Source organism: Callithrix jacchus, chromosome 4, assembly GCF_049354715.1.
Source record: "Callithrix jacchus isolate 240 chromosome 4, calJac240_pri, whole genome shotgun sequence".
Lineage (NCBI taxonomy): Eukaryota > Metazoa > Chordata > Mammalia > Primates > Cebidae > Callithrix > Callithrix jacchus.
This window is the reverse complement of record NC_133505.1, coordinates 145,931,025-145,953,090: the sequence shown is the minus strand read 5'-3', so window position 1 is coordinate 145,953,090 and position 22,066 is coordinate 145,931,025. Positions and strand designations below refer to the sequence as shown.

The window sequence follows — 22,066 nt, the reverse complement described above, 5'->3', positions numbered from 1 at the left end:
TGTTATGCTTTTCTAAGAATCAATAATTGCTTATTTTTGGCTCCATCTTATTGAAGATTTCTCTTGATTCATTAGTAATGTCTAAAACTTGTAACCTCACAGTGAATATTGTCACAGATTTTTTTTAAATTTAAAAATGTAATCAAACTTTTAAATTTAAACATGTAATCAAATATGTTTTCCATTTCAGTAGGGGGCCAGATAACAAAGGTCTGGGCTCCAATTATTTTAAGGAAAAAATATAGTGCATGGTGAAGAGGCTGCACTCAGGATGCTGTTCTGTTTTTCTTCCTAAAGATATGGAAATAAACTCATTACCTTTTAGTGGTGTATTAGAAAGAACACAACAGGAATCACAGGGTGCAGGCATGGCTGTGACACTATGTATGCAGACCTGGATAAAACATCCCAAAGTTTTAGCCTCCATTGTATGAGGAAATGAGGAGGTTGGTCTAGATCCCAGGTCCTTTGCAGTGCTAATCTTCTGAGTTAACAGGTTCAAACATTCTTTCACTTCCTTATTTAATTTAAAAGATAATCCTCCGTGGTGTGTATGCAGAGGGAAGCTACTTCCTCTGGTTTCTCTCAAGAGCTGGCATTAAGGAACAATAACTATCATAAAATGTTACAGTGAACATCTACTAATAGTAAAAAATATTCTCTTTACAAAAATCAAGCCATAATGCTAAAGACATAAAACTATACAGTAGCTAATAAAGTATGTATCAGCTATTTGTATTTAAAAAAAAACAGGCTGGAACACTTTAGAGCAAAGAAAAATTTCTCTACTGCCCATGAGTATCAAGGAATTATATAACAAGATGTTCTCTTCCCCAGCACTTGGAAGTACAGAAAGATATTTCCAAGGATTTTGTCTCCTGTGATGCTACAGGTTATTCGTGTCTGCATATGTGAATACTTCCTCTGTTTATGATGACAGCTGAATTTCAGATGTTCTCATAGCATGAGACAATGCCTCCTTTTGGTAATGCTTTAAGGATTACAACAACCTCTAACACTTTACAAGACAGGCAATTCCTGAGTAATTATACTATCCCACAGAAAGAAATCAACAAGAAAATCCTGTCTAAGAAAGTGACTTTCTTCCTGTTAAGTAACTTTTTTCTTATTAGAAATTTAGTATAAGCTAATCATACAGAATCTTAGACAATATATTCAAGTAGCTGGACACAGTGGCTCATGCCTATAATCCCAGCACTTTGGGAGGCTGAGGCGGGTGGATCATGAGGTAGAGAGATCGAGACCATCCTGGCCAACATGGTGAAACCTTGTGTCTACTAAAAATACAAAAATTAGCTGGGCGTGGTGATACGTATCTGTAGTCCTAGCTACTCGGGAGGCTGAGGCAGGAGAATTGCTTGAACTGGGAAGGCAGAGGTTGCAGTGAGCCGGGATCGCACCACTGCACTCCAGTTTGGCGACAGAGTGAGACTCAGTCTCAAAAAAAAAGAAAAAAGAAAAAAATGAAAATATACTCAAGCAAAAAGAAAACTAAAGGAGCCATTCAGCCTCCTACCACTGAGACCATCTGGTAACAGGTTAGTAGTTCACTTTTCATGCTCACTTACTTACAAATGCAAGCATATTATTGTGCCATTTTATAACCTGTTCTTTTGACCTAATATACTAGAAATGCTTCCCACATAATTATGTATTATTCTACACCATCCCTTTTAATGACTGTATAATATTCCACCGAATGACTACATTACAAGTGGTAACTCAGCCATCATTGCTGGACTGAATTTCTTCTTTATTATTGGAAGCATCTTCCCTACATTCACTTGGGGACGGAGGCCTAATATCACCCACTGCTCTCTCAGTGTGTTCAATACCTACCTGACAACATGGAGAGGCAGCCAGGATGTCGTAGGTGTACATAGTGCCCAGCTGGTGCCAGCTGCCATCCCACCGTGACTTACACTTGATGCAGATGATCTTGTGAACCCCCTCCAGGCAGTCCACGCATACTGCATACAGGTGCATGAGTCTCCCTGTGCACAGAAGACACAAGGCTCAGAGTGGCCATCATGGAAATCACGTTTCATCTCTAAGGGGATAAAAAGTGTTTCATCTACAAATTATAAGCAAACATTTTGTCATTTGGATAAATATAAAAAGAAAAATCAATATTTAGTACACAAGCTGCCCTTTCAGGATAATGATGAATTACTATTTTCAATAAAACATGTATTTTAAGTTCAAGAATAGTAAAAACTTGTCTTCAATTCACTTTTCCAAAAAGTCCTGCTGGCTTTACATTATAGGTCCATCCAAATTCAAATAACAAAGTCACATATACTCAAAACCAGCCTGTACTATATTCATGCAGGACTTCCTGATCAGAAGTTTAGGTTTAGCATATGGAGACCTAACCAGCAACACTGGTCTTGTCACAAGCTCTCTCATCCCAAGTCCCAACATAAAAAAGTCAAAAATCTGTCTTGGGGATGGATAGCCCAGAATTACAACACAACCAAAATTACCATGTTAACTGTCCTTGTTCTCAAAATGTTCAGCCATTACCACATCTAATTTGGGAAACAGAATTGTATTTCACTTCTAAGTAACTTTTTAAAAGAAGTTCAATGTCTTCTTATTCACTGGGCCCTTAAAAGTTACAACACGATTCCCCTCCATTATTTGATAACATCTTAATGTTTATAAAGAAAAGATGTCTAGTGTGTTTGGAAGCATCACAGTTCAAATAATTAGTCAAAATGTCCAGAATCTGCCCAGGCGACATATAAAACAGCAACATTTCTGCTGTGTGTGGGACCCAGGGTGACCCCCAATATTAAAAACTACCATCAGGAGAACACATAATCCTAAGTAGCCTTCTATTTAGAATGTGCTGCTCACTGCCATCAGTCAGACAATGGGTCTGAGCACTCAGTGGTAAGGGCCAACCTGCTCCCTACCCGATGGAAGGGCTTGTGTTCTATCTACAGTACTTAGGGGAGCCCTTCATTTGCATTTGCTTGTATGACCCTCTTCCTCCTTGAGGGCAAGAACTATGTCTTATTCATCCTTGTAGACTAGCTGACTAACACATTGTCTGGGATGTAGAAAGCATTTTATAAGTGTAAATGGATGGGGCATGTTAACAGCCAAAGACAGCATAACCTTGGGGGCCTTTATAGCAAAAAGGGGAAGGATGACAAGAGCTTCTTGAAATACTGCCTGCCCACCTCTGCTCTAGGACACTGAAAATAAAAGGGTCTCACATGCCACATCTACTGGGGCCTCGGGGCATGTCAGGAAGTCTGTTCAAAGATCCAGGAACCACTGGAAAAAACTTGAGTTGCACTCTCCATCCTGCTTACTTAGTGCAATTCCCAAACATTCACAGGTACAGAGGCCACAGCTGAGAAGGGTACCAGCAGCCATAGACACAAAAGTCATGTGTTGCTAACAATGACCATAGTGATGAAGACAGAATAACTTTTACAAAGGGTTAACCAAGGGTTATGCAAGGCACTATGCTACCAGCTCCCTATGAATCACTTCATTTAACCCTAAAAGCAACATTACAAAATAGGCATTACTGTTGCTCTGACTTCTGATAGCAGAAAGTGAGGTTTAGAGAGTGGAGCAGCTTGCCCAAGTTCATAAGATAATTAAGTAGCAAGTCCAGACTGATTCATGTCTCTCTCATCCATAACCTACAGGCAAACTCACTGGAACACCTGGTCTGGACTGAGTCTAGATTTGTTTCAGTTCTACTACACATTGTCCTGAGCATAGAGAATTTTGAATTTCTAAACCCTTTGTGAATTGAAACAAAAAAATCGATTCCGGGAGAACAATCACATGTGAGTCAAAGTGGTAAAGAAGCCCAGTAAGAACTTCCTAATTAGATCAATCTTAATAAATTATTAAAGCTAAAAAAAACTATTTTCAGAGGAAATTTCCTATTTTCAGAGGAAACGAGAGCAAACAAGAGTCCAGAGACAGAGTCTGGAAAGGGCAGTGAGAGGTAAGGGCAGGGCGAGGGAGTAATACTCCAGAGAGGGCCACTCAATATAGCAAGTACTGCAGCAACAGGTCAGCCTGAATGCTGTACAATCCTATGGCCTGCAGTGTGGTCCTTCTATTAAGAGTTGAAAATACTTTAAAAAACACATAGCCAGGCTAAGCACAGTGATTCATGCCTATAAGCCCAGCACTTTGAGAGGCTGAAATGGGATAATTGTTTGAGGCCAGGAGGTCAAGACCAGCCTGGGCAATACAGTGAGACCCCATCTCTTTAAAAAGTTTGAAAAAGATAAGCCGAGTGGTGGCTTGAGCCTATATTCCTAGCTACTGGAAAAGCTGGGGCAGGAGGACTGCTTGATCACAACAGTACAAGGCTGCAGTGAGCTTTGATCACTCCACTGCTTTCCAGCCAGGGTAACAGAGCAACATACTCAAAAATAAACATAAAAAAAGGGAAAGAAAAATAGAAGAATGCCTGATCAGTAATTGGTGATTAAAGACATGATTTACACTTTCTTACTACAAATAAGATAGCATGGGTTACTCAAAGATGTGGCAATAAAAATGTTGATATGTGGTCAAGGTCCCACTTGTGGCAACGATGACTTCTCTGTAATGATTAAACACCCTGATCTTCAGATTTTATATCAAACATTCAACTTCTCAGTATCTTTGTGGTGCACATCTAATGCGCACATTATCCATTTCTATGTCTATGTTTTGATGTGTATACACACACACTCAAGTACTCAGGCCTAATTTTCACCTTTCTCCATCTGCTCCCTGAAAGGTACCCTCAAGATTTACTCGTAGGTTTATCATATCCGCCTTCCTTTCTTTCTCTTTTCTTCATATCCAAGAGCTCTTCCACCCTTAGGATTTTAACCACAACTGTTATAAACTCCTCAGTGTTCAACCCAAATGCTTATTTTTAACTGTGTTTGCTAGATATCTCCACACAAGTCTCAACATCCCTTCAAACCCAACACACACAAACCTCATCTTCTGTCCCCTAAAGTCAGGCCCTTCCTTTCCCCACCTTTATCTACCCATCTCCTTTCTCTACTCTTGCACCATTTATCTGGTCTAGAAGTAAAGTGAATTTTGTTTTTAATTCACAAGCTGTAATTTTTCTTTGAAATAACCTCTTGACAATATCCCCTCCCTTCCATTCTGTCTCCACCTTAGCATTCTTTTCTCCTTGCATCTAGACTACAGACTGTAAAGTCTCAACTCTGTCTCCAGATTCCACCCCTTTCCTCCATGTGATTACCTGCTTTAAAAAAAAGGTTGAAAATCTTTCCATTCACATTCATGAAGAACATGTAGCAAAGCTCTTTATTATGGCTTGAAAGTATGTCTGCTATCTGTTCTCTCCCTATCCTACTCCTTTCCCCCTCTAGAACAACCTTGTCTCCAACCAAACAGTCCTCTCCCTATCTCCTGATCACAACCTGCCATTCTTTTTCTTTTTAACCATCCTTCCTTTGCTTGCAGGCACTACCTCCTCCTCGACAAACATCTGACCTGGGTAGACCCTCTGCTTACCAAGATCCAGCCCACCTTTTGACATCAGTCTTCATGCTGCCTCTTTGTACGATCCAAGCCAAAGTGGTCCCTTCCTCTGGAAATTACATGATACTTAACATACATCATATCCAGGTGTGATACTAGAACCTTAAGCCTGGTTAGTTACATTTTATAAAAGCATCTTATCCTAAGATTATAAATTGATGACAAGCAAGAACTGACAGTACTCAGCATGTGTAAAATCCGTTAAGTTTGATCAACTGATTACATGAAAAGAATTTGTCCACCATAGATAGAAAAAGAACACTACTATTCTCATATATGATGTACCCATATTATCTTCATAAAAAATGTTTCAAGTTTTACAATGGAGAAATAAAGGTGTTTCCATCCACTTCACTCTAAAATTATCCCTAAACAGAAAAAAAAAACCCTCCATATTCCATGAAATAATGAGGTTATTTCAACCCTGAATCAAATTATGAGGTCAGAAAGCAGACTGATGAATAGTAAATGGTTAAGCTCTGAAACTGGACAAGCACTAGAGAGTGTGGAAAGGGAGATCATAGGGAGCAATACATTTCAAACCACCATAAATTTTATACAACACTTTCCATCAAAAAGCAGAGTATTTCAGCATCATCTGAATCTCGGCTAGTCTTCCGACTTATGCTAATGAACAAAATGTGGTAAGAGTGATGTTACTCAGTTCCAAGCTTAAGCCTCTAGATAGAGACTCTGCAACTTCCACTCACATCTCTTAAAGGCGATTCTGAGAGCACCACGTGAAAAAGCCCAAGCTAGCTTATTAGAAGGTGAACGAACACAGACAAGCCATTCTGGCTGAGGTCCCCTAAGCCAACCTAACTGTCCTAATCAATCTACCCATAGAATTACGAAAAGTCATTAAATTATCCTTTTAAATCACTAAGTTTTGTGATGCTCTCCTTTATAACAAATGCTTATAGAGAGTTAGGTACAATTCTCAAAATGAATGAGACTACTCTCTGAAATTTCAGCTCCCTTTCCTTGCTCAGAAAGGTAGCACAAGAAATTATATACATGAAACAAGAAAATAATGCCATTAAGCAGAGCTCTTGTAAATTAAAAATGTAAGAACAGAAAATTTTAAACTCTATAAAAACACCAGAATAAAAAGTCAAGGAAATTTTCCATAAAGCAGAATAAAAATATAAAGATGAAAAGGTCCATGTATATATTTATTAGACATCCTTTATTATATATAAAATAAAGGCGTTCTCTACTCCAACAAAAAAATAATCTAAGAGGTCTAATATCTGATTAATCAGAGTTTGACAGACTTTTTTAAAAGTGAAAATAGGGTGGAGGAAATGATCAAAGAAATAACACAAAAGTAAATTTCTGGCCAGGCACAGTGACCCACGCCTGTAATCCCAGCACTTTGGAGGCCCAGGCAGGCAGTTCACAAGGCCAAGAAATCGAGACCACCCTGGCCAACATGGTGAAACCCCATCTCTACTAAAAATACAAAAATTAGCTGGGCGTGGTGGCGCATGCCTGTAATCCCAGCTACTCAGGAGACTGAGGCAGGAGAATTGCTTGAACTTGGGAGGCAGAGGTTGCAGTGAGCCGAGATTGCACCACTGTACTCCAGCCTGGTGACAGAGTAAGACTCTGTCTCCAAATGGAAGATGGTAAGTTTACAAAGCCAAAGAGCCAAAAGAGTAGAGAAAGCATAACAAATAGAGAAAACTTTGTAAAAGGCCACATCATGGTGAAATTTCAGAACATTAGGGATATATAAAGAAAATCTTAAAACCTTCATAGAGGGGTGGAGGTGGAGGCCAAGACAGGCATAAGAGTAATATCAGACTTCTCAAAACAGAGGCATTGTAAGATGGGAGACAGTAAAGAAATGCCTTCAAAATGCCAAGGGGAAATATGTATAACTTAGAAGACTAGACCCAGCTAAACAGCAATGGAATGTGAAGATAAAAATCAAGATATTCTCAGACGTTCAAAGTCTCAAATCATCTATTCCCACGCTCCCTTTCTCAAAAAGCTCCTGGGGGATGTTTCCTAAAAACGGAGAGAATAAACTAAGAAAAAATAAAATATGAGATCTAGGAAAAAAAGATTTTTAAAAATACGACAGAAATAAAGGCATTCCTAGGACAGCTATGTGGTATACCAGGTCCTGAGTGCACCAGGACAGGTAGAAGCAAGAGGTTAACAGTCTCTACAACAGACATTTTCAGGGGAAAAATTTTTCTTCCAAAAAAAACTGACAGGTATGTGGAAGAGTGTGTGTGTGTGTGTGTTTAAGACAAAGTCTCACTCTGATACCAGGCTTGAGTGCAATGGCATGATCTTGGCTCACTACAACCTCTGCCTCCTGGGTTTACAGTGATTCTCCTGCCTCAGCCTCCCAAGTAGCCGGGACTGCAGGTGCCCGCCACCAGCCTGGCAAAATTTTTTTGTGTTTTTAGTACAGACGAGGTTTCAACATGTTGTCCAGGCTGGTCTTGAACTCCTGACCTCAGGTGATCTGCCTGCCTCAGCCTCCCAAAGTGTTGGGATTACAGGCGTGAGCCACTGCCATCTTCTTAAAGCTGGTTTGTAAAGCTGCTGGAGAGTCAGACAACTAGCCAAAGTTAAAAAAAAAAAAAAAAAAAAACTATGCAAATGAAAACAATAATCAATTAACCCTAATAAAAACAAAAGGTGTTCTAGGATATCCTGTTCTATTTAACAAGAAAAACCCCTATACTTCTTGGTTCAATATTAATATGTATTCATGATAGTAAACATTAAGGATTTAATCAAGAATTGTGATATGTCATCTTGAGGAAGAAGGGTGATGGACAGTCATCCACCTCAAAGCCAGTCAAAAAACAGACAATATGTAAAACTGGAGAATGAAGACAGCAGTATCTACAATAATGATGTTAAAAACATGAAGCATCGGCTGAGATTTGAAATGTTTGGGTACTGACACAGCAGGGTTGGTGGGAAGGAGACAGGTGGGGATATATCATTTTTACAACAAGCTTTTTAGCACACATTTAAAGTATAAACATGTTATATATGACATGCCTCATCTTTATGGAAGTTCAGTAGTTGTACATGAGCTGACAAATTTCTCACCTATACTAACCAACCTCTTGTCATTCAATTTATGGCTGAAATGTACCAAGTCCTTATATCGCATCATCCCGCCTTCCACCTCCACCACTGGGCTAACGCCTGAGCTTTCAATAATCCTGTTTTCTTTTTGCTGCTATCAAGACAGTCTCATCTTTCATAAACTTCAAAATTAACTCAACTAATCTAAAAATACCTTGGCCCTTTCTGACCCCTGCTTTTCCTCATTGTTATGTTTATAAGGATCAAAGAGAATACATGGCAAGCTGGGCCCATTAAACAGGTTTACAGTTAAGTGACAAATATACAACAACTCCTCTAATTTCCTTCCCCATTATGCAAAATGATACACCAGCAATCCTCTCTTCAAATTACACAGAACAAGCACACAAAATTATTCACTTGGATAATTGTACTTGGTACAGCAACATCAGAGTAAAAATCACCACCTCACTGGGCAAAGGTGAAATATTCAAACGTTACCTAGCACCTGACTAGAACAAAAAAACAACTTGGTGAAAACTAAGCCAAATAAAGCAATCCATCTTGTTTGCTGTCTGGTTTTAACAAATGTAAAGCAGGCAAGGTGAAGTAACACCTATACCTTGAAGGTGACAAGGAACATCATATTCGATCTCATCGTGTCTCGACGGGCTTAGGAACAGAGTTCCATCCACCAGTGGGAACTGTTCAAACACCGGGAGTGCCCGGTGGCACAGGGCACAGTTTACCACATTTCTGTGGCTGGCACTGAGCGCGGCCAGAATGAACTTCCGCAGGTCCTCCCCCTGGCCCACTTGGGCATCATCTTCCATGCGCACGTGGAAAGTGTTCAGCTTATGCCTGGGGATGTGAGTGAGGAGCTCGGAAAGGTCCAGCCGCCGCAGGAACTGCACGGGGGTGTCAAAGTGTCCCCCCCTGTGAACTGACAACCCCGAGGGGCTGTAATCAAAGTGGGCATTTCTGAACACATGGCCCCCAGCCATGGCCTTCTTGTGAGGCTCCAGATGGATGGCGTTCTTTAAGAACTCCCCGAGGTATCTGGAGGAGCGGGGGCCGCTGAAGTGGGCAGGAGAGAGGATGGAGTAGCCTGTGGGTGGTGACTGGCCTGGGGAACCACCGGGGGAGCGGGCACCATAGGCCGAGGCACCCACTGCCTTCTCCTGGGAGTTCTGCCGGTCCATGGAATGCCGGCGGGGGAGGTCATGGCTCAGCCCTTTCTGGGGCTTATTTGGGGGCCTGCACTTTTTTGCCTCCTCCGCTGCCTCACCAGGAGGCCGCCCTGTGTTCTTCTCAGAGCCAGACTTCTTCTTTTTCTCGTCTTGCATCCGCTTCACCTGGTACCAGTCTGTGTCCTTCTTCAAATGGCCCTGGCCACAGCGACAGGAGCAGAAGCGGAAGGCCAGGTCATAGCCCTTCTTTGTCCACATGTTCTGGCGGCACTGCTTCTCGTTCCAGCTGCGTGCACGGCCGATGCAGTTGAACTGAACGAGGATGCTGCTCTCCCACTCATAGAAGCACTGCAGGTGCATCCAGGTGCTGCAGGGGCAGTGCTCATTGTTGCACACCACCTTCTGGTAGTCATCCTTCTCCAGGTCCACTGGCCTCCCAAAGCTGCAGATCAGGGGAGTGGCACATGGGGCTTCTGGGGGAGGAAGAGAGAGAGATAGCAGATTTCAGATGTCTGGATTAGATACTCTCAACTGTACTTGCATCAGTATGGTATGAGGTTTTTCTAAGACATGGATATAATGAAAGGCAGTTCCTGGGTTCCTTTAAAGATGAACCACTCCAGTGAACCAGGGAACAATATGATGAAGGTACTTAACCAATCAGTCCTGGTGGAATCTCTAAAAAGGGCCTTCAAAGTCCTTCATCAAAAGCTTTAGGTTGTTCTGAATGCCAGAAAGAAGCTGGAACATAGTCGGGGCCTCATGCCCCGTTCTCTTCAAAGGTGGTCTGACAGCTAATGGCAGGGATATTGGATCAAACTAATTGTTGGTCTATACAGAATTACAAAGCCAGGCTGTGAAGGAAAAAACCAGAATTCTTCCAAAGCTAGCAGGACAGGAAGTGGGACAACAACATATTTGTACTCTATCTTAAGTACATGTCCCCCCCCACACAGTGCAAATAACCAAGCGTGTTCCCAGAAAGGACAGAAAACATGGTGACAGAAACTAGAATCCACTAACCCAATTCTTAAGAATTAAACATGATTCATGGATATGGGAACTCTACTGATTCCTTATAGCTATTCAATGATAACTGAACATCTGAGCTTAGAATTTATTTCTAAAATGTCAAAAAGACATGATAGAGCCAGTTAAAAACAAACAAACAAACAAAAAAAAAAAAAAACAAGTGATTGCCATGGGGTGTGGGGGATGAACAGGTGAAGCACAGATGATTTTTAGGGCACCAAACCCATTCTTATGATACTATAATGGTAGATACATGCCGTTACACATTTGTCAAAATCCATAGGATCTATAACACCCAAAGGGAACCCTAATGTCAACTACAGAATTGACAACGATGTGTCAATGCAGGTTCATCGACTGTAACATATGTACCATTTTGCGTTCATAGTGGGGGAGGCTGGAGGAGGGTAGGAGGTGTATGAGAACACTCTATACTTCCAGTTTTTCTGTGAACTTAAATCTGTTCTAAAAAATAAAATCTGTTTTAAATTAGGAAAAAAAGGACATGTATGTGTTAAGTCCCAGTTCCATGCGACACTAGCTATGTAAAAGTGAACTGGTTATTTCATCTGTTTAACCCTCAATTTTCTCAACCACAAATGGGCATGATTATAGTAGCTACCCTGTAGACATTTTTTGAAGATTAAATAAAAAATGCTTATAAAGAGTTTAGCACAGTACCTGGCACATAAAGGATCATTAATGTTGCTGCTGTTCTTGTCGTTAGTTGACTGTGATGAGAGAGGGAGAGTGCGTGCGCACTAGTGTGTGTGTGTGTGTGTGTGTGTGTGTGTGTGTCCATGCTGATGGACAGCAATGTGGGAGAGGGGCAGGGAGGATGGAAGACTTTTGGCTGCTCTATTTAGGAACCACTGAGTTGGAAGTGCCTGTGCACCACTGAGGTGGAGAAGATATGAATTTTACTGTAGCTCAAGCGAGCTAGAGCTGTGAATACAGATGTGGGGTCATTCACCCAGAGATGAAAGTTAAATCCCTAGGACTAATGAGATGCCCAAGAGGAATGTGAGGAGTGGGCAGAGACCAGAGGCCAGGGAAAGAATCCTGGGATGCACGGATTGGAACCAAGGCTGGAGGAGAAGATCCCCCTAGAGACTGGTAAGAAATGAACTGAGAATTTACTGAAAAACAAGTCAGGAGAGAATTATGCGCAGGCAGTCAGAGGACAGTTTTAGGAATGGAGAACTGTGACCGGGCATGGTAGGTCACGCCTGTAATACCAGCATTTTGAGAGGCCAAGGCAGGCGGGATCACGAGAACAGGAGTTCAATATCAGTCTGGCCAACATGGTGAAAGCCCTTCTCTACTAAAAATACAAAACTTAGCTGGGTGTAGTGGTGCACACCTGTAATCCCAGCTACTTGGAGGCTGAGGTGGGAGAATCACCTGAATCAGGAGATGGAGGTTGTACTGAGTTCAAGATTGTGCTATAGCACTCCAACCTGGGTGACACAGCGAGACTTCCTTTCAAAACAAACAGACAAACAAACAAAAAGAATGCAGAACTGCAAAATGGCCATCCTATAATATGTCTAGCAGCAACTTCATTGTCTATCCAGTAGAGGCCAGCCCCTCTCAATGTCTCTAGGCACTGACAGGTAGCCCCCAGGGGGCAAAAATCACCCCTGGTTGAGAACAAACTGGATGCGATAAGTCTGAAAAGTCCCAGTCAAAATAAGCAGTGAGCCAGGTACTGTCTCCTCAGGGAGAACAGCTCCAGCGGGATGCTGGAGGGCAGGTTAGAGGTGGACAGTGAGGTGAAAAGGCAAAAACAGGGAGATTCCAGGAAACTTTCCAGAGAATAACTGGGGAAAGTTATTCTCTGGAAAGAGTAGGGCAGGGAAAGAGCATGGGCAGGGTACAGAAGCAGCAGAGGCTAAGCCTTAACCATGAACAGGGAATGCAGGCCAAAACCTCAGGACAGCTTAAAGACAGGCTGGGCGTGGTGGCTCATGCCTGTAATCCCGGCACTTTGGGAAGCCGAGACGGGCAGATCACTAGGTCAAGAGATCGAGACCATCCTGGCCAATACAGTGAAACCCCACCTCTACTAAAAATACAAAAAAATTAGCTGGGCGTGGTGGCGCATGCCTGTAGTCCCAGCTACTCGGGAGGCTGAGGCAGGTGAACTGCTTGAACGCGGGAGGCGGAGGTTGCAGTGAGCCGAGACTTGCGCCACTGCACTCCAGCCTGGCGCCTGTAGACAGAGCAAGACTCTGTCTCAAAAAAAAAAAAAAACATAGAGGAGAGGGAACAAACCATGGGACTCCTCTACTTAACAACCTTCCCAACCTTATCCTGCACACTGAACCACAGACACAACATTCCACCAAATCAATCAGCAGAGGTGGTGGTAATGTGGACCCATAAAACCTGTACAAATATTAGTTCTGTCATGTATTACAATTATCCCCCCTTCAGGTATGGGATTCCAGAGCCTCAGCAAAATGGCCCTAAACTAATTTGTCTACCTCCATGTTAATATTTGATCACCGTGGCTTCCCCTTAATCTTCATTTGACCAAATCCCATTGAGCCATTCACAGTTCAGACTCCGCAACCAGACCGCCTGAGTTAGAATCCAGGCAGGATCATTTATGAGCTGAGTGCTCTTGGATAAGTTACTTAACTTCTCTTTGTGTCAGTTTCTTCTGTATAAAATGCAGAAAACAACAGAATGTACCTTAAATGGTTCAGAAGAATGAAACGAAAAAAACTATATGCATGAAGTGCTGAAAACAGCACCAGGCATCTAGTCAACTTCCTCCCCACTCTGATCCTTCAAGGCTCACCTCTCCACACACCAATTTTACCAGATTGCCCCATCATGGATCCCCACCAGCTGACGACTCAGGAGAGGAAACCTCTCACTCATCTTAGTGTTCCTGGAACCACTGGGCCCCAGCTTTGTACAACTCCAGTATTGAATAAAGTCGCATTAAAGACACTGGCTCACCAAACCCACACATGACAAGAGGAGCAGAAGGGAAAAAGAGAGCTGTCATCCTGGACAGAAAGACTTGAATGTACTGAAGCACACCAAGAAGAAGTAGAAGAGTGGTTTGAAACTGAGTAAATTAACCAGTCACCTAGAGTGTGACCTTTAGAGTCGTTTAAAATGTTAACTGGTCAATTATTAAGTTTAGTTGTTTTTAATCTTGATCCTTCATATGAAGAGCCTTGAAGTGAACATCACTGAAATGTAACCACAGTAACCAAATTTTACTAACCCAAGAATAATGAAATCAAATTAGATCAAAGGAAGACCTAACTAATCTTTGCATTCACAATATTCCAAGTGTAAATGCTGAGAGACTTGGTATTTATTTGAAAAGTATTTTCACAGCTGGGCGCAGTGGCTCATGCCTGTAATCCCAGCTCTTCGGGAGGCCAAGGCAGGCAGATCATGAGGTCAGGAGTTCAAGACCAGACTGGACAACATGGTGAAACCCTGTCTCTACTAAAAAATACAAAAATTAGCTGGGTATGGTGGCTCGTGCCTGTAATCCCACCTACTCGGGAGGCTGAGGTAGGAGAACTGCTTCAACAGGGACCTGGGAGGCAGAGGTTGCAGTGAACCAAGATCGCGCCACTGTACTCCAGCCTGGACTATACAGCGAAACTCCATCTCAAAAAAAAAAAAAGAAAGAAAAGTATTTTCACATTAAAGAAAGGTAGATTAAGAGGAAAAATTCTGTATCTTTTCAAAAAGCAGCAAATACAGCACTGAACCAATATTGAGCACTTCCTACATACCAGGTCTTAAGCTAAGAGCCCTAATGATCTAACAGAAGTGCATGCATGGAACACATGCGACGAACCACAGCTGTGCCCTGTTCCTGTCGCTTTAACAGTGTCATGTTCACAGCTATGCTCCACTGTTTCTTAACCAGCAAGCTTCTTCCTTGTATAAAGAATCCTCACTCCAACTTGCCTGCCCTGCTTGTTTACAGTCAGCCACTTTGATGTGGCCTTGCGGGTAGGCTTCAAAAACAAATACAAGGCCAAGAGTATGTGAAATACCCAGTAACATGCACAACTGACAACTCACCCTATTACACACCAGCAGGGCGAGGCGCCCAGGGAGGCAGACAAAATGGATAACAGGGTGGGTCTGGGGAACAGTCAGAGAATGTCTGACAATGCTTTTGCCAAGGTGTGTTGGCCTCTAAACTCGGACATGATTTCCTTCAAGGCTCGGTTCAAACATACTTTCCTCCCTCATTCACACCCCCCGCCACCACACACACACACTGTCCAAACTGGAAAAGCAGCAGGGAACAACAGAAGAGAGGTGTTTGGTGCCAGTTCTGCTCCTGATTAGTTGTTTGACTGAGTAGGTTTCCTCATCTGTAAAGTGGAGATAAAATGCTGCCCTATTCAGCTCATGTACATGGAAACACTTTATAAAGAGTAAAGTTCCATAAAAATGTTTACTCTCATATGCTACTTCTACCACAATTTTAAACCTGTGTTTTTCACTTCCCAGATAAATGCGAACTACTGCAATGTTTTCTACTTTTTCTAATGTTTTGAACAGCCATACAGTAGGTGTTTAGAAAATAAGTAAGTATGGCTGGGCACAGTGGCTCACGTCTGTAATTCTAGCACTTGGGAGGCTGAGGCAGGAGAATCGCTTGAGGCCAGGAGTTAGAGAAAAGCCTGGACAACATAGTGAGACCCTGTCTCCACAAAAATTTTTAAAAATTAGTTGGGCTCAGTGGCATGTGCCTATAGTCCCAGCTACTCAAGAGGCTGAGGTGGAAGGATCAAGTGAGTCCAGGAAACTGAGGCTGCAGTGAACCTAGGCAATAGAGCAAAACCTTATCTCCAAAGAAAAAAGAGAACAGCAGTCCCACAAAGGTATAAATGGAACACAGACTGATCTGACACAACTAAATCTTCAACAGGAGAGATGGGAGAAGGGTATCCCACACTGGGGCCACCAACTTCCCTTGGGGCAATAATCTCAACTGTGATAATCTAATAAGCAAAACAGAAAAATGCTCCTTTACACAGAGTTAGCATTGTTTTTAAAAAGTATATAAATCCTCCAAGGCCTATATTTTAGGTTCATCATCAAGTATTCAGTACCCAGCTTCTATATTTTCCTGCTCAAGTTAAAATAAACAGGGTTTATGTGATTCTGGGCACAAATCTCAGAGTTTCAAGTCTGGACAACAGGGTAACCAGGCTGAGGTCACCTGGGCCAAGCCTATCTTGTCTCTCCAGCTTTCTTGCCTTGCATCCTACCCTCACTTCAGAACTCTGTGCTCGCCATCTATTGAAAGAGGATCTGACAGCAGTCATTTACACACTGACTGCCCAATGAGCCCAAGCCCCCTGACAAACTCACTCACACTGAGGAGCCCCTCACACATAAACCAGACATTGCTATTTGCAGCTTTTTAACTGTGAATTAAATATTTTTATCCTTCTTAAAATAGTTGCATCATAAGCATGTGGGGAGTTGGGTGGAATGAAGGTAAGGAGAGTCTTTTTAAGTCCTAAGAGGTTTTCCAGGCAAAATCTAAATTAGAGACTTAGTCACATTCATCCTTATAAACCACTCTATGTAAATAAGTGTTTAATAAATCTTCTGTTGAAGAAAAGAATGATCCAACCAGACTTAGTCTTTTGATGGTGACCATAGTGCTAGAGAGGGTGAACCCCTGGGGAGAACCAGCCCAGCTGCTGGGGAGGCAGCCACAGAGCTCCAGCCAGGTCTCCTAGATTCATCCAGGCCTCCTCTGTCAGGGCAGAGCCTGACCCTTACCCTCACTTCCTCAAACTAACATCATCCCTGCTACCCTCCTTTTGGCATCTAAGGTCACAAACAAAAATGTAGGGTTTCAAAACTATTATATCGCTGATTATTCCTCTTATGTGGGAACAAATCCCCTTGTTTGCAGAGAGCATGGCCTCATTAGGGTATGAATTTCTGGCCAGTGTCCTCCATCTCCAGCTTCCCGACCCAGATTGTGGTATATGACATACAGCCAGCCTGCCTGGATGTGACTCAGCTCTGCAACTTATTAAAGACCTTTGACAAATCGCCTAACTTCCCTGTGCCTCTGTTTCTGTACCTGTAAAATGGCAAAAATAATAGTATTAATACCTACCCCCAAAGGGTTGCCATGAGGAATAAGTAAGTTATTAAAGTGGCCAGATGTGGTGGCTCATGCCTGTAATCCCAGCACTTTGGGAGGCTGAGGCATGCAGATCACGAGGTCATGAGATCAAGACCATCCTGGCCAACATGGTGAAATCACGTATCTACTAAAAAAATAAAAATTAGCTGGGCATGGTAGCATGTACCTTCAGTCCTAGCTGCTCGGGAGGCTAAGGAAGGAGAATCGCTTGAACCTGGCAGGTGGAGGCTGCAGTGAGTCGAGATCGCTCCACTGCACTCCAGCTGGGGAACAGAGCAAGACTCCATCTCAAAATAAAAGAGAGTGAGAAAGAAAAGTTATTAAGGTAGTTTGAACAGTGCTTGACACCTAAGAACCAATTTTTTTTTTTTTTTTTTTTTTTTTGAGCCAGGATCTCACTCCATTGCTCACACTAGAGTGCAGTGGTATGGTCATGGCTTACTGCAGCTTCAATCTGCCAGGCTCCAGCCTTCCTCCCACCTCAGCATGGGACTACAGGTGCATGCCATCACATCCAGCTGACTTAAAAAAAAAATTTGTAGAGGTGGGGTCTCACTCTGTTACCTAGGCTGGTCTTAATTCCTGGGCTTATGTGATCCTGACTTGGCCTCCAAAAGTCCTGGGATCACAGGTGTGAGCCACTGTACCTAGCCGAGCACTATTTAACTATAAGCAATTGTTAATAAGTGCCATATCACTTCAGATTACTTGTCATAAAAATCAAGGGATTTCTGAACAAGTTCAGAGGAAAGCCACAACCAGGAAGTGACCATCCATCCTCCTTTCTTCACGTTAAGTGCAACGCTGGCCAAGCCACCAGGAGATGAGCACTTCAGTGTTATATTTACCCCATCTCATTTGCTCCTTTCACTACATACAGGCACACACCCTCCTTCACCTGTGCCTCTCCTCAATCCTGTCCCAAGCCCAAATCCCTTCCACACCATCCCAAGCCCAGAGAGGTGACAGCCTCTCTTAGCTGGAAAAGTACCATTCCTCTCTATTGCCCTCTATATCAACTCTTGGGCCAAATGTTGCCACTTGCATGCTCTCCCAACTTACACTTTTGTCAGTCATTACTTTTTATGTGTACTTTAAGCTTTTGAAGGGCAAGAAGTCGATTTCTTCTTCACCACAAAGCAGTACTGTGGCATGCATAAAACAATTCACTCAATACTTACTGACCAGTTTCAAAGAAGTAAAGGAAAAGGAGACCTTCAAAAGTATCTTCTTTTAACCCTGTAAAGATGTTCTTCCCAGTGTCAGACAAATTTGTCAGACAAATACTGTCAGAGGCGTGTGAACCAGAGCAACTCTATCTTAAATAGGAGCTGGGTAAAATGAGGCTGAAACCTACTGGGCTGCATTCCCAGACAGTTAAGGCATTCTAAGTCACAAGATTAGATAGGAGGTCGGCACAAAATACATATCATAAAGACCTTGCTGATAAAAACAGGTGGCAGTAAAGGAGCCGGCCAAACCCACCAATCCCAAAATGGCAACAAGAGTGACCTCTGGTCGTTCTCACTGCCACACTCTCACCAGTGCCATGAGTTTACAAATACCATGGCAACGTCAGAAAGTTGCCTTATATAGTCTAAAAAGAAGAGGCATGAATAATCCACTACTTGTTTAGCATATCATCAAGAAATAACCATGAAGTGGGCAACCAGCAGCCCTTGGGGCTGGCTCTATGAAGTAGCTAATCTTTTATTCCTTTATTTTCTTAATAAACTTACTTCCACTTTGCACTGCAGACTTGCCCTGAATTCTTTCTTGCACAAGATCCAAGAACCCTCTCTTGGGGTCTGGACTGGGACCCTGTTCTGTAACAATATGTATTTTTAATCCTAAGCCGTCTTTCCCTAACATGGGTAACAGAGATTCACAAAGCATGGCTGCATTTTATTCATGGGACATGGTCTTGAAGAACTTACATAATTCAGAACAGATTATTCCAGTCTAAGGGTAGAGTTTGGGAATGTACACTCAGAACACATACACATTCAGTTATTGTGCTGTATTTTTGCTTTACTCATACTTTTCAATTCTATCAGCATTAACTCGAATACTTCTGAGTTTTAATTCATAAATAGCATGTCATGTCACAGTATCTTTTATCACATCTAATTTCTGTTCTGAAGTTACTGATTTTCAGGATGCTTTTCAGCATCAGTATCAGCACACTTAGATGACACTTTGAAAGCTATAGGCTGGGTACAATGGCTCACACCTGTAAGTCCAGCATTTTAAGAGGCCGAGGCAGGAAGGTCACTTGAGCCCAGGAATTCAAAACCAGCCTGGGCAACATGGTAAGATCCCATCTCAATCAAACAAAAAGAAAATACAAAAATTAGCCTGGTGTAGTGGTACCGGCCTGCAGTCCCAGCTACTCGGGAGGCTAAGGTGAAAGCATCGCTTGAGCCTGGGAGGCAGAGGCTGCGGTGAGCCAAGATCATGCTACCACATCCAGCCCGTACAACAGAGCCAGACCCTGTCAAATTAAAAAAAAAAGAAAAAGCTATAATGAAAGATTTTAAATTATAACACTGAATGTAAAAATAGTACTACAAACATCACCAAAATCCTTACAGAAATTCTAGCAACAAGAGTTCATATAATATTGCCACAAGTTAGTAGATATTTCTAAGAAAATATAAACATATTTATAAAATATTAAAATATAAAGATATAAATGGTCCACTGGGTAAGAAAGCATTTTTATAATTTAGGTGACCTGACAGCTTTGAAAATATGAAATTGCTTCATGCCTCATTTGGGAAAACATGCTTATTGAAATTTTGCACACAATGTGAAGCTTTTATTAATATTATTTATATGGGATTAGTTGAAATTTGCATAATACAATTTGCATATAATGGGATCACAGTGTACTAGAAAACAAATTAGCAGGCTGCCTTTTTATGTGAAGATTTATTTATTTATTTATCTCTTGTTTGAAGATTTAGATCTTGAGGGTACTAAATCATTGAAAACTACACAGCCTCCTAGCATGTACATACATGCACTGCATAACATGCTCCAAAGGAAATGTAGATCCAGGAGTTCTTGGAACCAAATCACACTATCATAAAATGGGAAGAGGAGTCCAGATGAAGCATACGTGTCAGTATATATGTGTGTATATGTATGTGTGCATATATAGTCATGTGCCATATAATGATGTTTGATTCAACAATGAACTCCATTCACAACAGTGGTCCCATCAGATTATAACTGAACTGACCGAATTCCTATTGCATAGTGACGTCCTAGTATACATACCTCATTTTTCCCCACATTTAGGGTAGCCTAAGTATACAGTGTTTATAAAAGTCTACAGTTTTGTAATGTCCTAGGCCTTCAGATTTACTCACTGACTCACCCAGAGTACCTTCCAGTCCTGCAAGCTCCTTCCATGTGTAAGTGTCCTACATAGGCGTACCACTGTTTATCTTTTGTGCTGTATTTTTACTGAGCCTTTTCTATGTTTCTGTATGTTTAGATGCAGAAATACCATTGTGTTCCAACTGCCTACAGTATTCAGTACAAACCTGTTTACAGGTTTGTAGCATAGAAGCAACAGGGTATACCATCTGGCCTAGGTGTGTAGTAGGTTATACTTTAGTACAGGTATACTGTATGATGTATGCCCAATGATGAAATCACCAAATAACATACTTCTTAGAATGTATCCCTGTCATTAAGCAATGCATGACTGTATATGTACAACTACAAAGAAACTGTCCAACCAGTTATTAAATGATATTATTTTTAAAAACTTCGTGTCAGTCTTTAGCATTGTATTCCAATATTATCCTTGCTTGATTTTGTAAAATAAGCTTGATTTTGATTATACATATTAATATCCTCTTTTGTCAGCACAAAATTGTGGCAATAGTCAAACCTCCTTTATTTACATTTTATCTATGTGATTTCCATTCACCATGTAAGTTACAATGCAGTGTCCCCAAATGTTGGACCTGCTTCTTCTCTCTTGATGAGGCCCAAAATGGTGCTTGGAGGCCAAAGGCCCTGGCTGATTTGGCCCCTTCCCCTTACCTCTGCTGAAAAGACTAATGACTTTACCCCTTCTCTAGTCCACCCAACAGGTAAAGGATATGACTGCATGATTAACTGGCAATATGAGTCATCTGTAGACCACCTGTTAGAAAATACAACCCACAACTCCCTGCTTTCAAAATCTTCTAAAAGCTCAACTAATAGGTGATATGATGTCTACATATCCCCTAGATCAGAGTTCCAATGGGGCAGTTTGGCCTGCACTACATCTTATTAAACCAGTCAAGAGTTTTTGTTATGGAATGTGAATCAGAACAACTCTGTTTTGGTGCAGCACACATTCTCTAGGTAGCTAGGACTCCCTCTCAACCCCATTCATATGCAGTCTGTCTTCCATAACTGTGGGTTCCACATCCATGGACTCAGCCAACTGTCAATGGAAAATATTCAGGGAAAAAAAAATAGATGGTTGTTTCTGTATTGAACATACACAGACTTATTTTTCTTGTCATTATTCCCTAAATACAGTATAACAACTATTTACATAACATTACACTCCTTTGAAAGATACCAGGAGCTAGGGAAAGGGGGTGGGACCAACACAAGTTAAAATACCACAGTTCACTTGTTATTATGTAGTCATTTTTCTTGAAGGAAGACTCTTAGAATTACTACAAGCCTTTGGTTAATTTCTAAAGTTGTGAAACAGTTGATGTTGTTAATTCTCATCAGTGTTCTCATTGCTTTTATTGAAGAGTGAATTTCTGGAGGCCCTTACTCTACCATCCCAGAAGTTCATCTTAATAAAAATTTAAGCATATATATATATATATATATATATAGTTATAGAAAAATAAACCATGATTAATAAAAGGACAATACCCTGTCTTAGGATCAAATTCTGAGTACAAACTGAATGGAAATAATGGCTCATGCCTGTTAATCCCAGCAGTGTGGGAGGCTGAGGCAGGAGGATCACCTGAGGTCAGGAGTAACCAGCCTGACCAACATGGTG

General features: G+C 41.7%; 1 protein-coding gene across 4 annotated transcripts in view; it reads right to left on the bottom strand.

Annotated features, from left to right (window-relative positions):
* The window catches only part of HECA (hdc homolog, cell cycle regulator), a 48,911-nt gene that overhangs the window by 4,414 nt on the left and 22,431 nt on the right, over positions 1 to 22,066 (bottom strand). Inside the window, exons 2-4 of one of the 4 annotated variants that reach the window (XM_035296868.3) lie at positions 9,260 to 10,300; positions 1,861 to 2,015; positions 100 to 394 (exon numbers count right to left, since the gene is read on the bottom strand). In XM_035296868.3, coding sequence (XP_035152759.1) covers positions 224 to 394; positions 1,861 to 2,015; positions 9,260 to 10,300 — 1,367 coding nt within the window. In that variant the 3' untranslated portion in view covers positions 100 to 223. Of the gene's footprint in view, positions 1 to 99; positions 395 to 1,860; positions 2,072 to 9,259; positions 10,301 to 22,066 lie in introns of those variants that run through there. The other 3 variants (XM_035296869.3, XM_035296870.3, XM_002806735.6) reach the window with 3 other exon arrangements.